Genomic DNA, 16207 nt, shown 5'->3' with positions numbered 1-16207 from the left:
GAGGGACCGTATGTCCTACCCCTGTTCTTATTTCTTATATTCTTACAGAAACATAGAAAAATAGGTGCAGGAGTAGGCCATTCGGCCCTTCAAGCCTGCACCGCCATTCAATAAGATCATGGCTGATCATTCCTTCAGTACCCCTTTCCTGCTTTCTCTCCATACCCCTTGATCCCCTTAACTATAAGAGCCATATCTAACTTCATCTTGAATATATCCAGTGAACTGGCATCAACAACTCTCTACGGCAGGGAATTCCACAGGTTAACAACTCTCTGAGTGAAGAAGTTTCTCCTCATCTCAGTCCTAAATGGCCTATCCCTTATCCTAAGACTATGTCCCCTGGTTCTGGACTTCCCCAACATCGGGAAAATTCTTCCCGCATCTAACCTGTCCAGTCCCGTCAGAATCTTATATGTTTCTATGCGATCCCCTCTCATCCTTCTAAACTCCAGTGAATAAAGGCCCAGTTGATCCAGTCTCTCCTCATATGATAGCCCAGCCATCCCTGGAATCAGTCTGGTGAACCTTCGCTGCACTCCCTCAATAGCAAGAACGTCCTTTCTCAGACTAGGAGACCAAAACTGAACACAATATTCCAGGTGAGGCCTCACCAAGGCCCTGTACAACTGCAGTAAGACCTCCCTGCTTCTATATTCAAATCCCCTAGCTATGAAGGCCAACATACCATTTGCCTTCTTTACCGCCTGCTGGACCTGCTTGCCCACTTACAGTGACTGATGAACCATGACACCCAGGTCTCGTTGCACCTCCTCTTTTCCTAGTCTGCCACCATTCAGATAATATTCTGCCTTCGTGTTTTTGCCCCCAAAATGGATAACCTCTCATTTATCCACATTATACTGCATCTGCCATGCATTTGCCCACTCACCTAACCTGTCCAAGTCACCCTGCAGCCTCTTAGCGTCCTCCTCACAGTTCACTCCGCCACCCAGTTTAGTGTCATCTGCAGACTTGGAGATATTACACTCTATTCCTTCATCCAAATCGTTAATGTATATTGTAAAGAGCTGGGGTCGCAGCACTGAGCCCTGCGGCACTCCACTAGTCACTGCCTGCCATTCTGAAAAGGACCAGTTTATCCTGACCCTCTGCTTCCTGTCTGCCAACCAGTTCCCTATCCACGTCAGTATATTACCCCCAATACCATGTGCTTTGATTTTACACAACAATCTTTTGTGCGGGACCTTGTCAAAAGCCTTCTGAAAGTCCAAATACACCACATCCACTGGTTCTCCCTTGTCCACTCTGCTAGTTACATCCTCAAAAAATTCCAGAAGATTCGTCAAGCATGATTTCCCTTTCATAAATCCATGCTGACTTGATCCGATCCTGTCACCGCTTTCCAAATGCGCTGCTATTTCGTCCTTCATGATCGATTCCAACATTTTCCCCACTGCTGATATCAAGCTAACCAGGTTATAATTACCCGTTTTCTCTCTCCCTCCTTTTTTAAAAAGTGGTGTTACATTAGCTACCCTCCAGTCCATGGGAACTGATCCAGAGTCGATAGATTGTTGGAAAATGATCACCAATGCATCCACTATTTCTAGGGCCACTTCCTTGAGCACTCTGGGATGCAGACTATCAGGCCCCGGGGATTTATCGGCCTTCAATCCCATCAATTTCCCTAACACAATTTCCCGCCTAATAAGGATATCCTTCTGTTCCTCCTTCTCACTAGACCCACTGTCTCCTGGTACCTTCGGAAGGTTATTTGTATCTTCGTGAAGACAGAACCGAAGTATTGGTTCAATTGGTCTGCCATTTCTTTGTTCCCCATTATAATTTCACCTGAATCCGACTGCAAGGGACCTACTTTTGTCTTTACTAATCTTTTTCTCTTCACATATTTATAGAAGCTTTAGCAGTCAGTTTTTATATTCCCTGCAAGCTTCCTCTCGTACTCTATTTTCCCCCTCTTAATTAAATCCTTTGTCCTCCTCTGTTGAATTCTAAATTTCTCCTAATCCTCAGGTTTGTTGCTTTTCCTAGCCAATTTATATGCCTCTTCCTTGGCTTTAACACTATCCTTAATTTCCTTTGTTATCCATGGTTGAGCCACCTTCCCAGTTTAATTTTTACTCCAGACAGGGATGTACATTTGCTGAAGTTCATCCATGTGATCTTTAAATGTTTGCCATTGCTTATCCACCGTGACTAGGTGCGTGCAGCAGAGCAGGTCTCTCGTCGTCTTGGTTAACCCTTGCCACTGGACCAAGACCTAGCTCGGTCAAGCCCGTGTACTGGCTGATGTGTATCGGCCACTCCACGTTAAAAAAATCCACGCACAGGCATCTTCCACCGTTCAGGATTAGTTCAGGACCTGGTCCTTCATTGAAACACCTGTGAACTCATCCTTTTTTGGTGTGGAAGCAAGTCATCCTTAAGGAAGTGGCCCTAGAAATAGTGGATGCAATGGTGGTCATTTTCCAACATTCTATAGACTCTGGATCAGTTCCTATGGATTGGAGGGTAGATAATGTAACCCCACTTTTAAAAAAAGATGGGAGAGAGAAAATAGGGAATTATAGACCGGTTAGCCTGACATCAGTAGTGGGGAAAATGTTGGAATCAATTATTAAAGATGTAATAGCAGCGCATTTGGAAAGCAGTGACAAGATCGGCCCAAGTCAGCATAGAATTATGAAAGGGAAATCATGCTTGACAAATCTACTAGTTACATCCTCAAAAAATTCTAGAAGAGCGGACAAGGGAGAACCAGTGGATGTGGTGTAGTTGGACTTTCAAAAGGCTTTTGACAAGGTCCCACACAAGAGATTAGTGTGCAAAATTAAAGCACATGGTATTGGGGATAATGTATTGTGGATAGAGAACTGGTTGGCAGACAGGAAGCAAAGAGTAGGAATAAACGGGTCCTTTTCATAATGGCAGGCAGTGACTAGTGGGGTACCGCAAGGTTCAGTGCTGGGACCCCAGCTATTTGCAATATACATTAATGATTTAGACAAAGGAATTGAATGTAATATCTCCAAGTTTGCAGATGGATGGCAGTGTGAGCAGTGAGGAGGATGCTAAGAGGCTGCACAGTGACTTGGACAGGTTAGATGAGTGGGCAAATGCATGGCAGATGCAGTATAATGTAGATAAATGTGAGATTATCCACTTTGGTGGCAAAAACAGGAAGGCAGAATATTATCTGAATGGTGACAGATTAGGAAAAGGGGAGGTGCAACAAGACCTGGGTGTCATGGTACATCAGTCATTGAAAGTTGGCATGCAGGTACAGCAGGCAGTGAAGGAGGAAAATGGCATGTTGGCCTTCATAGCGAGAGGATTTGAGTATAGGAGCAGGAGGTCTTACTGCAGTTGTACAGTGCCTTGGTGAGGCCACACCTTGAATATTGTGTTCTGTTTTGGTCTCCTAATCTGAGGAAGGACATTCTTGCTATTGAGGGAGTGCAGCGAAGGTTCACCAGACAGATTCCCGGGATGGCAGGACTGGATCAACTAGGCTTATATTCACTGGAATTTAGAAGAATAAGAGGGGATCTCATAGAAACATATAAAATTCTGATGGAATTGGACAGGTTAGATGCAGGAAGAATGTTCCCGATGTTGGGGAAGTCCAGAACCAGGAGTCACAGTCTAAGGATAAGGGTAAGCCATTTGGGACCGAGATGAGGAGAAACTTCTTCACTCAGAGAATTGTGAACCTGTGGAATTTTCTACCACAGAAAGTTGTTGAGGCCAGTTCGTTAGATATATTCAAAAAGGGAGTTAGATGTGGCCCTTATGGCTAAAGGGATCAAGGGGTATGGAGAGAAAGCAGGAATGGGGTACTGAAGTTTCATGATCAGCCATGAATGATGGTGCAGGCTCGAAGGGCCGAATGGCCTACACCTGCACCTATTTTCTATATTTCTATGTTTTGCGGGACTGCCCATGATGATGATTGTATAAACAATGTTTTAATCCACTGGCCCAGTACAAGACATACAGACACTAAAAGCTGGTGGGAATCAAAGTGGTTTCATTTAGAGCTAGTGTGAACTCATGGCAGAGTGTTTGGCAAACTTAATCTTTTTAATCACCTGCGCTCTCTGTTATGTTTTTTACTTTCTTACTTTTCTCTGATCTTTCCTACAGCCCTTGACCCCTTTGCTCTCTTTTCTGCTTCCTCATCTTGTTTTTACCCCCTTGCAAATCCTGAGCATAACATGGTGCCAGAGTGTCCTTGGAACAGATCGGCAATGGCATAACCTAGGCACTGGGTAGTGTTGGCTAGTATCAGTACCAAAGGGTGCTGCTGAGTGCTTATCAACATGTAATTTAGAGAGGGCATCTTTTTCATGCTTTTTGGGATTTTCAATTTTGCCATCAGTAATGTGAAATATATATGATCCAAGTGTCCTTTATGACATGATTGGAGAGCTCAAAGCAAAAGTGGCAGGCAGCGACATCATATTTTGACAACAAGACCTTTATATTTAATAAAGCTCATTAGCAATCATGATTGGTTGGTGTTCATATAGTGCCCCAACTGAGCAAGCACGTGTTTTGTCTTGCTGCAAGTCAATGTTGGGGGCCACAACAAAACAGCAGCAGCACTGTTCTGAATGCAAATTCCAATTTTTGCATCAATTGTGATCAATTTTGTTTTTGCCTGCTTTGTGGGTCTTTTTAAAATGGTCACCAAGATCAGTCAAATGGTTATTGCCATTAACTCTTTCATTTTGTATTATTTAAGTGCAAAACATGGCTGCTATTTTAGCATTTACAAGCTTTTTTAAGGGACTATTTTATAATAGCATCTGACCATTCTGGGAATTATGTAAATTTAGTAGTATTTTGGCAAATTAAGTTCACAATGCCTGTAAAAATAGAAAATATATATGCCTAAATGTTTCTTTTGTTTAAAAAAAAATTGGTGACCAATGAGAAGCAAGTCACTTATGAATTTGGTTAAATTCTTTTTGAAGTTTAATTTAGAGGTCAAAAGTATATGTTTATTGGCATAAAAAATATCCAGAAACAGTTACTAATTGCAAAAAACAACAGGAACTAAGGGAAGAAGAAGAAAAAAGTATCTCATATCAATTTAGTGCAAATCTGATTTTTAAAAATCTTTAGTGTTCTAGTATTGATGCATCGATCTGATGAAGTGGCAAATTCAAAAATGCCTGTGCTAAAAGTGTCTGATTAGAGCAGTCTAGAGTAAAATCTGCTGAGCCATTTAAATTTTCTAATTTAGTAATTTAGTTTTCAGACAGATTATCAGCACTACAGTATACATCCCTTACCGAGTACCGTTCAATGTATAAGTTTATCTTAGAATTTAATTTTTTGCTGGAAACAAAAAATATTTGTAAATAAACAGCATTTAGCAGATTACAATTTCACCTTTTAGGAAGTTCCAAATCAGAATTACAGCAGGTTTGAAACAGTGGACTGTCAGAAGATGGCAGCACTGCTCAATGATCTTTAGAGATCATTTTAAACTAAGCCCAGCTTTACAATGAATATTCATGAAAAAGCAAAGTATTAAAAAAATACACTACAATAAATGGCATAAAAGGGGAGAAAAATGATTTTCCACTCCATGACAGTTGAAGAGGAACAGATGAATTTAGTAAGCATCTTTTAGAAAAAAACGTAATTTTGTTATTTTGTAATAATTCAGCACGCTTTAATTAAATAAAAACAGAACGTCTTACCTGCAACAATTCGAAGTAATGCAAACAATGATAAATTGGGACTAAAAGTAGTTGTGGAAGTACATACTGTACAGCTTCTTTGAATCCTTCAGCAATAGACTAGAAAGCAAAAATAATATTTAATTAGCAACAGACAACTCTGCAAATAAATTTCATTAGATTGTAAAACATGATGAAAGAACTATGAAACTTGACAATAAAGTTCCTAAATCTGTGAATGTAATCATTTTTTTAAAATAAATTTATAACTGCAGATTTGTAGAAAATGTTTAATACACCTGTAATGCTAGTGAAATTAAATATTTAAGATAATCCTTTTATTTTTATGCCATTTAACCAACTATCGAAGAGGAAAGTTGATCAGGTAATCTCACTGCAACAAAAGGTCAATTCTCACACAGAATATAGCAACATAAGAGGAGCAAAATATCAGCGGTCAGTGCATCACTTAAAATGCTAGCCATCCACAAGAGACAGCAAATCAATAAATTGTTTCTGCTGGTAGGTCTACTGCAACCAAATTTTTAAAAACGCAACCAAGACGTCTTGAAATTACTTTGATCTCTGATCATGACAAGCACGGAGGACCAATGACAAGAACATTTACCCTTCAGCATTTTCTTAGGTTGTGCAGTTAGAAGCTCAATGGTCATAAAGAGATAGGGCTGAAACTGCCCTCTGCCCGAAACGGGGTGATCACACCACCGTTGACCATCCATTACCACTGATATGATTGCGGTGGTAATAAGATTGAAATTGCCCTTTTTTTGGTGATAAACGGAGCAGAGTCTTAATTCCCAGTGGCAATGGCTGTTTTCAGTGTTGTGCTGTTTGCACTGAGAAATTCCTCTCATCCATTTGATGCAAAACCATCATGCTTATGATGCAGCTGCTCTTTGGCCTCCTTAAAGGGCAGGTTTTGCAGCTGTGTCTTCAGTTCGTCTTGACCTTTCTTTACACAGGCTGGCTGCTGCCCTGGAAACTCAGAATGCTCTCATGCATTTTGGGCAACAAAGCACGGAGTCTGAGCTTCCAGAGTGTGGCTGCTGTCATGCAGTGTCAGCTGCAGGCTGATACTGCCCCAGCATCTGGCTCCGCTGCAGGCTACCTTCTGGGCTGCTCGCCCATTATCTGCTGGAGGGGTTCGGTGAACCTGACTCTCCTCCTTGGGGGAGGCCCTCATTGAGACACTTTGTGTGTCAGTTCTCTTGCTTGCCCTCTGTGACCACCTCTATGGCCCTCTCCATCATGCTCCCTAATGATGCCTGCGGCCCTTGCCCGCTGCCTCTGCACCCCTTGCCCCTGGTGCCACCTTCCCCTCCGTGCCTCGGTGGCACGCACAATGCGCAGGAGGCCTTGGCCTGCAAGCACTGCCCCCATCTCAAGACCCTTCACAAGGGCAGCCTCCTTGAAGTGGCCTCCCTTTTCTACAGCTGGAAGGCACCTCCAGCACTCGGCAAGCCGTGCACACTGAAAACACCAGTGTAAATTTATAGAAAACAACAGATTTTAAAAAGGGGGGAAAAGCTCCTCAGGCTGATTAATAATTCGACGTAGAGAGATACTGTAAAAAGAAAAGGAAGGTGTGAACCCACTCCATGTGGTCTTTCTCCACGCTCCCACCCCCACCCACCTCAAGCCGGCAAAAAAGTCTGTTACATCAACAAGCCTTTAAGAGGCAACGATGCAAGACCAGAAAAAAGCAACTCTTTGCACCGCCACTTTGGAAGGGAAATCTCGCTTCCTTCCCGGGACCTTGGTGGTACGCGGCGTGATGACGCACTGAGTGCTGTCAATCATCGCCATGGAAGTGAGGGGGAAGAAGTGCGGAGCTGCAGACCGCTGCAAGACTGCGTCATGGGAATTCCGATGTCGGCCACTGGACTCCGCAGCCTAGCCGCCAGGTTGAGGTGCAAACGGCCATTTTTCAGAGGGGCAATTTCGGCGCAATTGTCTTAAAAAAAAATATATATAAAATTGACATAAATGCTTTGTTTTACAAAGAAACGTAATTTATCATCCATCTTAGCAAAACCTGAAATGCTCCCCATGAGGATTAATTTGACTGCATGCAGCAATAGTTTTGGTCTGCAGGTTGCTTTGTGGGGTAAGGGCTTACATTCTCTTCTCAGGTTACATAATTTTGGGGAAATATTCAATTTTTGAACAAATCTCAATTAAAAAAAAAAATCCATCTACATCTTCTCAGCTTGAGAGCAATCATCTCCACAATCAACAGTAGTCGAGCAATTAGAATTGGGCATCTGGCCATTCTTATTTGGAATTTCTCTACTATAAATTTGGTCAATTGCACCATTGTCATTAGTTTTATTCCATGGGATTATTTCCCTTTTACCAGGTGCAAGTGCTAATTTGAGAGCAAAATCATGGAGATTGTCCATATTTGCAAAGATACAAAATTGTACTTTCCACTCCACACCTGTGCAAGGGCAAAGGGGAAAATTTCAGGTAAATGTGGAAAACAGCTGAAAAGGACACAAAAGCAACATCAGGAAAGCTGCAGCAACATTACATAGCATACTAAGAAAATTAACCCAACATCAAATCCTCAAAGACATAGAAGGTGGTCAAAATTCATAAAAATTATGACCACCAATAGAGGAGCACAGTTTCTTGCATCAAACGTTCTTATTGGACTGGGAAAGATTAACATTTGCTGCTTAAGGACAGCTAAACTACCTGAAGATACATCAGCAAGACTGATTGACAATTTGGAATACTTTGTGCTTGAAAAAGCCATGATAAACAAAGATACCACAATATCATCCATGGACAATTCACACATTCTGCATCTATCAACCACACTGCTTTGTTTATCTTTGTAAATTGCATATTTCAAATTTAATTGTGAAACAATTCATATTGTTGAAAAGATGCAAAATATCAATGCTGATGAACCAAGTATTTGTACAATTTGTGACAGAAACAGCTCCATCATGCCTCAAACATGAAAATGTCTGCATTAGCTTTTTATATAGTTACTTTGCATAGACAGAATAAAACAATTTGAAGTTTGGCTTTGGGCAGCTGCATCTTTAAAATGAGTTCTGGTTAGTGGCCTGGGAGAAAAGCAATGCATGAAACAGTCTAGAGGATAACTAGCTTGGCTAGTTTCCCCAAGTTTTCAATATGTTAATGCATCCAAGTTTGCAGACTGGGGGAGAAGAAACAACTCATTCTCTGTTATGGCTGACAGTTTAGGAAGTTTAACTCTAGCCAATATCCCAATATACATTAATGACAAAGAGTCATCGGCCTGAAATGTTATCTGTTTCTCTCTCCACAGATGCTGCCTGACCTGCTGAGTATTTCCGCATTTTCTGTTTTTAATTTCAGATTTCAGCATCTGCAATATTTTGCTTTTGTTCCGATATGCATTGCTTTAAGACTCAGCAGGTGGGAGACAAGAAATATGCATCATCATGCTTTATATAATCTCTTTGATCTTGGATGTTGAAATCTGTCTTTGGAATCTCAGCAAATGTTTTAAGAGTTGAGGTGGCTTTCCTAGGATCTTAGTTCTGTGCTGTTTTATAAAAGACAGTGCTCAGGTAACAATTTGTCAGAGACTTAGTTAAAAGATTCCAGAAAAAACCACAAAGACTTATATTGCAACTATTTTAGCAACAGTACAAGTATTATGTAGGTCAAGTATTATAATACTAGTTATTTGCTGTGTTTCTTCTGCTTCTGTGTAAATTATTTTACTTGCAAATAAATTCAACTACTAGTTTTAGCTTTAATAATTTGGTACGTGTGATATTGACCAACTTTTGAAGTGGACAGGAGAACATAGTGGACAACTCAAAGTGTGCGTAAAATTGCTTGGTAAAAAGGGTACAACTGTATAGGTAGCTTGTTGATGCTGTGCATTTCATTGTGTCTACTAATTTGGCACAACGCAGTCCTGATGATCATTTCCTAGGCACTTTGAGACAGACAGTCTTCATAGAAGAGGGCTACACGGTGCGTGTGTCTCTTTTCAACTGGATCAACATGACTGAGTGGGTAGTTTCCTTAAAATCAACTACTTTCCGCTTTTATAATAGGTGGTGTACATGAACCTGTGATTAAGAGTTGCATACTCTACCGACAGAGCTAGCCAGGCTACCAAGCTCATGGTCTACAAGGCTGTAGTGATACCCACCCTCCTGTATGGCTCGTAACATGGACCATATACAGTAGGCACCTCAAAACGCTGGAGAAATACCATCAACGATGTCCCCGCAAGATCCTACAAATCTCCTGGGAGGACAGACACACCAACATTAGCGTCCTCGACCAGGCCAACATCCCCAGCATTGAAGCACTGACCACACTTGATCAGCTCCGCTGGGCAGGCCACACTGTTCGCATGCTAGACACGAGACTGCCAAAGCAAGCGCTCTACTCGGAACTCCTTCATGGCAAACGAGCCAAAGGTGGGCAGAGGAACCGTTATAAGGACACCCTCAAAGCCTCTCTGATAAAGTGCAACATCCCCACCGACACCTGGGAGTCCCTGGCCAAAGACCGCCCTAAGTGGAGGAAGTGCATCCGGGAGGACGCTAAGCACCTTGACGCCAAGAGCATGCAGAAATCAAGCGCAGGCAGCAGAAAGAGTGTGCGGCAAACCTGTCCCACCCACCCTTTCTCTCAACGACCATCTGTCCCACCTGTGACAGGGACTGTGGTTCTCGTATTGGACTGTTCAGCCACCTAAGGACTCATTTTAAGAGTGGAAGTAAATCTTCCTCAATTCCGACGGACTGTATGATGATGAACATGAACTTAAACCATATTTGTTAAGTCCACAGTCTGTTTCCTCTGCATGAGGAAAACTACAATGAAGTACATCTGATAAACAGACTCAAAACTTTACAAAGTCCAAGTTCACCAAAGAATTGAATATTGCACTCACATCTGCGGCCACGCTTCTAGGATCACTCATTGCACTTGAGCATAACGCAAGAAAAAGCTCATAATTTAACAGGTCATCCTTTCTCAACTTCAGCCTCCCACCTCTTTTTTTCTCACTGTAATATTACTCATCAGTATTTCATCAGTACTATGAACTTACTCCTAAATTCCAAAAACACCAACCTACATGTTCTCCATTCTTGTATTCTCATTGAGTATCTTTCCTACTCTTCCTGCACTACGCTCTAAGGTGTGTGTGTGTGTGTGCATGATATCACTCCCAGCAGCAGAGGAGCGGCGAGGTCGGGGTGAAGGAGCAGCGAGAGATTGTAGAGGGACGAATTCGAGGCCCAGAAGAGGCGAGGGCCCAGGGGCAGCTCGGGCCAGCCCACACTGTGATGTGCGTGTGCGCTAGGTCGGTGCAGCAGAGCTGGTCTCCAGTCGCTTTGGTTAATCCTTACCACTGGACCAAGACCTAGCTCTGTCAAGCCCGTGTGGTGGCTGGTGTGCAACGGCTACACCACGTTAAAAAATCCACGCACAGGCATCTTCCACCCTTCAAGATGTAGTTCAGAACCTGGAATATCAGATCCTTCATTGAAACATCTGTGAACTCCTTGAAATCATCCCTTTTTGGCGTGGAAGCAAGTCATCCTCGATTCGAGGGACTGTCTGAGAGAGAATTATTGAAGCAGCCAACTTCCTCCACAGAGTTATTTTTCAGCTGTTTCAGCCTATTGTACTGTCATTTCATATACCAGTGTTTGTGTGGGGACCTTAAGTGCCCAATATGAAGTGAATTCTCAGCCAAAGTCTCCATGTGGGACTACAAACATTCCTGGATAGTGGAGCAGATTTTAAAATTTAATGCTAGATAATCCTGGGTCTGTTCTTGAAATTACAGAGACAGTTTTTAGAACTGCTGAGGAGACGTTATCATAATTTATGCAAAGGGCACAAAGTGTGATGGAACTTTAAAGTTCCCAAACCTCAGCTGAGATTTTAAAGCATAGACATAGAAACACTGAATGGTTACAGCACAGAAATAGGCCATTCAGCCTGTCAAGCCTGTGCTGGCTCCCTGCAAGAGCACTTCGGCTAGTCACACTCCCCCACCCTTTCCCTGTAGCCTTACAAAATATTTTTCCCTCAGGCATTTATCCAATTCCTTTTTGAAAGCCATGATTGAGTCTGCCTCCACCACCCTTTCAGGCAGCGCATTCCAAAGAAACAAAAAACACTTGGATTTATATCGCACCTTTCATGACCACCGGACGTCTCAAAGCGCTTTACAGCCAATGAAGTACTTTTGGAGTGTAGTCACTGTTGTAATGTAGGAAATGCAGCAGGCAATTTGCGCACAAGCAAGCTCTCACAAACGGCAATGTGATAATGACCAGATAATTTTTTTTTGTTATGTTGATTGAGGAATAAATATTGGCCAGGTCACTAGGGATAACTCCCCTGCTCTTAGAAACATAGAAAATAGGTGCAGGAGTAGGCCATTCGGCCCTTCGGGCATGCATCACCATTAAATAAGATCATGGCTGATCATTCACCTCCGTACCCCTTTCCTGCTTTCTCTCCAAACCCCTTGATCCCTTTAGCCGTAAGGGCCATATCTAACTCCCTCTTGAATATATCCAATGAACCGGCCTCAACAATTTTTTGTGGTAGAGAATTCCTCAGGTTCACAACTCTGAGTGAAGAAGTTTCTCCTCATCTCTGTCCTAAATGGCTTAGCCCTTATCCTTAGACTATGACCCCTGGTTCGGGACTTCCCCAGTATCGGGAAAATTCTTCCTGCCTCTAACCTGTCCAATCCCGTCAGAATTTTATATGTTTCTATGAGATCCCCTCTCATTCTTCTAAACTCCAGTGAATATAGGCTCAGTCGATCCAGTCTCTCCTCATCTGTCAGTCCTGCCATCCCGGGAATCAGTCTGATGAACCTTCGCTGCACTCCCTCAATAGCAAGAACGTCCTTCCTCAAATTAAGAGACCAAAACTGAACACAATATTCCAGGTGAGGCCTCACCAACGCCCTGTAGAACAGCAGTAAGACCTCCCTGCTCCTATATTCAAATCCCCTAGCTATGAAGGCCAACATACCATTTGCCTTCTTCACCGCCTGCATACCTGCATGCCAACTTTCAATGATGTACCATGACACCCAGATCTCGTTGCATCTCCCCTTTTCCTAATCTGTCGCCATTCAGATAATATTCTGCCTTCCTGTTTTTGTCACCAAAGTGGATAACCTCACATTTATCCACATTATATTGCATCTGCCATGCATTTGCCCACTCACCTAACCTGTCCAAGTCACCCTACAGCCTCTGAGCATCCTCCTCACAGCTCACACTGCCACCCAGCTTAGTGTCATCTGCAAACTTGGAGATATTACATTCAATTCCTTTGTCTAAATCATTAATGTATACTGTAAATAGCTGGGGTCCCAGCACTGAACCTTGCGGTACCCTACTAGTCATTGCCTGCCATTCTGAAAAGGACTCGTTTATTCCTACTCTTTGCTTCCTGTCTGCCAACCAGTTCTCTATCCACATCCATACATTACCCCCAATACCATGTACTTTAATTTTGCACATTAATCTCTCTTGTGTGGGACCTTGTCGAAAGCCTTCTGAAAGTCCAAATACACCACATCCACTGGTTCTCCCTTGTCCACTCTACTAGTTACATCCTCAAAAAATTCTGGAAGATTTGTCAAGCATGATTTCCCTTTCATAAATCCATGCTGACTTGGACCGATCCTGTCACTGCTTTCATCTTTAATAATTGATTCCAACATTTTCCCCACCACCGATGTCAGGCTAACTGGTCTATAATGCCTTGTTTTCTCTTTCCTTCCTTTTTTAAAAAGTGGGGTTACATTAGCTACCTTCCAGTCCATAGGAACTGATCCAGAGTCTATAGAATGTTGGAAATAGTGCCATGGAATCTTTTACGTCCACTTGAGAGAGCAGACGGGGCTTCGGTTTATCCTCTCATCTGAAAGACAGCACCTCCGATTGTGCAGTGCTCCCTCAACACTGCACTGGTGTGTCAGCCTAGATTTTTTTGTGCTCAAGTCCCTAAGGTGGGACTTGAACCCACAACCTTCTAATTCAGAGGTGAGATTACTACCCACTGAGCCACAGCTGACACTTTTTCAGATCCTAACCACATACATATGCACACACACACGTCAGAACATATAATTGAAAGGCAAGGCTCAAGCCTTCACTGCATATGAATTGGTTACTATGGAGACCAGGCCTCTCTCTGACACAAGCTGGAAAAAGTGAACAAAGACAGATGGTATTATTAAAAATGGCACAGGAAAGCAAAGTCACAAGGACCAAACAATTTCAAAAAGACTTCCTAGTTTTCAACAATAATTAACACAGGTTAATACTTGGAATTATTTCACTACAATTATCTGGACACTGAATTCAGCAGTAATACACAGAGATGAAACATGGCCAGCATGTGTACAGGTGGGTCTCTTCCAGTGATTTAACAAAATCTATGCAAAGAATGTTAATCCCCCTTAGAACCTTACATTTTCTAATCATTTCACAAGTTAGCTATTACTTTTAATTTTAGTAAAGATCTCCATCCTCAGGTCAGTTTTCGTAACAGAACAGAAAATAGCTGTATGATAAAACTGATCAAAAACAGCTTACCTGAAAGTAAAAGGCTACCGGTGACCTGGACATCAAATTGTTGAAGTGCTCATGAAATTGTGGTGAAAGAATGTCTTGCGCACACACTTCATATGGGTCAAATACTTGTTCCTGTACACAAAGTTTCACTTTTACTACATCTCTGATTTTGCTTAAAAGACCATTTATTTACTTGTAAGCATAGAACAATAAATATGCTGTTTGTTATGAATAATATTCTGCCGTACAGTTTGCATCCTGAAAGGACAACTCCATTTGAAAAGTTACAATGGACAACATCACTTTGAAATTCTCAGTTCCCCAAACAGCAAATTACTAATCTCAGTTGTACCATGGAGAGGTGTGAAGCAGGGGTTCAGCACTTCCCCAGAGGGAAGAGGGAAAAACATATGGAGAGAGGACTTCCACTGTTCATTGTTTATAGCAAAATCATAAAAGTGCTCCAAGCTTATGGTCTACAGGGCAGTAGTGATACCCGCCCTCCTATATGGCTCAGAGACGTGGACCATATACAGTAGACACCTCAAAGCGCTGGAGAAATACCACCAACGATGTTCTCTGCAAGATCCTGCAAATCCACTGGGAGGATAGACGCACTAAGGTCAGTGTTCTCGATCAGGCCAACATCCCCAGCATTGAAGCACTGACCACAATCAACCAGCTCTGTTGGGTGGGCCACATCGCCCACATGCCCGACACAAGACTCCCAAAGCAAGTGCTCTACTCAGAACTGCTACATGGCAAGCAAGCCCCAGGTGGGCAGAGGAAATGTTTCAAGGACACCCTCAAAGCCTCCTTGATTAAGTGCAACATCCCCACCTGGGAATCCCTGGCCCAAGACTGCCCTAAGTGGAGGAAGAGCATCTGGGAGGGCGCTGAGCACCTCGAGTCTCGTCGCCGAGAGCACGCAGAAACCAAGCGCAGACAGCGGAAGGTGCATGCGGCAAACCAGACTCTTCACCCATCCTTTCCTTCGACGACTGTCTGTCCCACCTGTGACAGAGACTGTAATTCCTGTATTGGACTGTACAGTTACCTGAGAACTCACTTTTAGAGTGGAAGCAAGTCTTCCTCGATTTCGAGGGATTGCCTATGATGATGAAAAGTATTCTTCACATGCTTGTTTATGATTTTGCTATTCTGACCAAGGTGAGTAACAGGAACTGCTGTTGTGCACCCCCTCACAGCTGAATCAAAAATGACATCAGTAAAGGCCTGAGGCAGTTTACCTGCTTATGTTCTTTGTTGGAGTATGATGCATGACAGCCTATAGATGGAAGAGGAAAGGACCAAAAGAACAGTGACAGAAATGCACAAGACAGGAAAAGACTACTGCAGTCCATCGAGCCAGTCGCAAGGTAGAAAAAATACCAGATGATAATTTCTCTCTCATATCCCTCAACTGAATTTGGCAAAAAATATTCAGTGCCTCCTTGAACTGACCAACATTCTCCAGCTAAAGTATCCCTCCAGAACTAAAAGACAATTTTTGAAATGAAACTCACCCACAAAGTGAACATGAAGCAAGTCACAGTTTAATCTTACCAGGCTGACAAGGCAAATACAAAAAAAGATCAGGGTCCCTAACCTCTAAAATTAAGAAAGGGACTTACCAATTTGGGCCTTGTCATTTCAGGCCAAAGTTTCCAGTGCTGAAATTTGAATTGGCCCAAAACTCCTTCCCTTAAATGCTCACACCAAAAAAGCAGGATGTTTTTCTTTTTAATTAGTAGCGGAATAACAATCCAGTAATGTTTTGCCAGGGTTTTTAGCAATGAAAGAATTGGTCATCTGCTGGCCTTGACATCCAGCTTAGTGACTCCTAATGCAAATGAGCTGTTACAGCACATAATTTTATGTGGAATTTAATATGCAACATTTAAATCATATTTGTAAAAC

At 42.5% G+C, this 16207-nt stretch overlaps 1 protein-coding gene across 3 annotated transcripts in view; it reads right to left on the bottom strand.

Annotated features, from left to right (window-relative positions):
- sos2 (son of sevenless homolog 2 (Drosophila)) overlaps positions 1-16207 on the bottom strand; it is a 165754-nt gene that overhangs the window by 53235 nt on the left and 96312 nt on the right. For all 3 annotated transcript variants that reach the window (XR_011593122.1, XM_070879245.1, XM_070879246.1), the window contains exons 7-8: positions 14309-14419; positions 5700-5798 (exon numbers count right to left, since the gene is read on the bottom strand). Coding sequence is in view for 2 of the 3 variants with exons in the window: in XM_070879245.1 (XP_070735346.1) it covers positions 5700-5798; positions 14309-14419 (210 nt within the window). In the remaining variant the exon portion in view is untranslated. The remainder of the gene's footprint in view (positions 1-5699; positions 5799-14308; positions 14420-16207) is intronic.

This window comes from Pristiophorus japonicus, chromosome 4, assembly GCF_044704955.1.
Source record: "Pristiophorus japonicus isolate sPriJap1 chromosome 4, sPriJap1.hap1, whole genome shotgun sequence".
NCBI classification, from domain to species: Eukaryota; Metazoa; Chordata; class Chondrichthyes; family Pristiophoridae; genus Pristiophorus; species Pristiophorus japonicus.
This window is presented reverse-complemented; position numbering and strand designations above follow the sequence as displayed.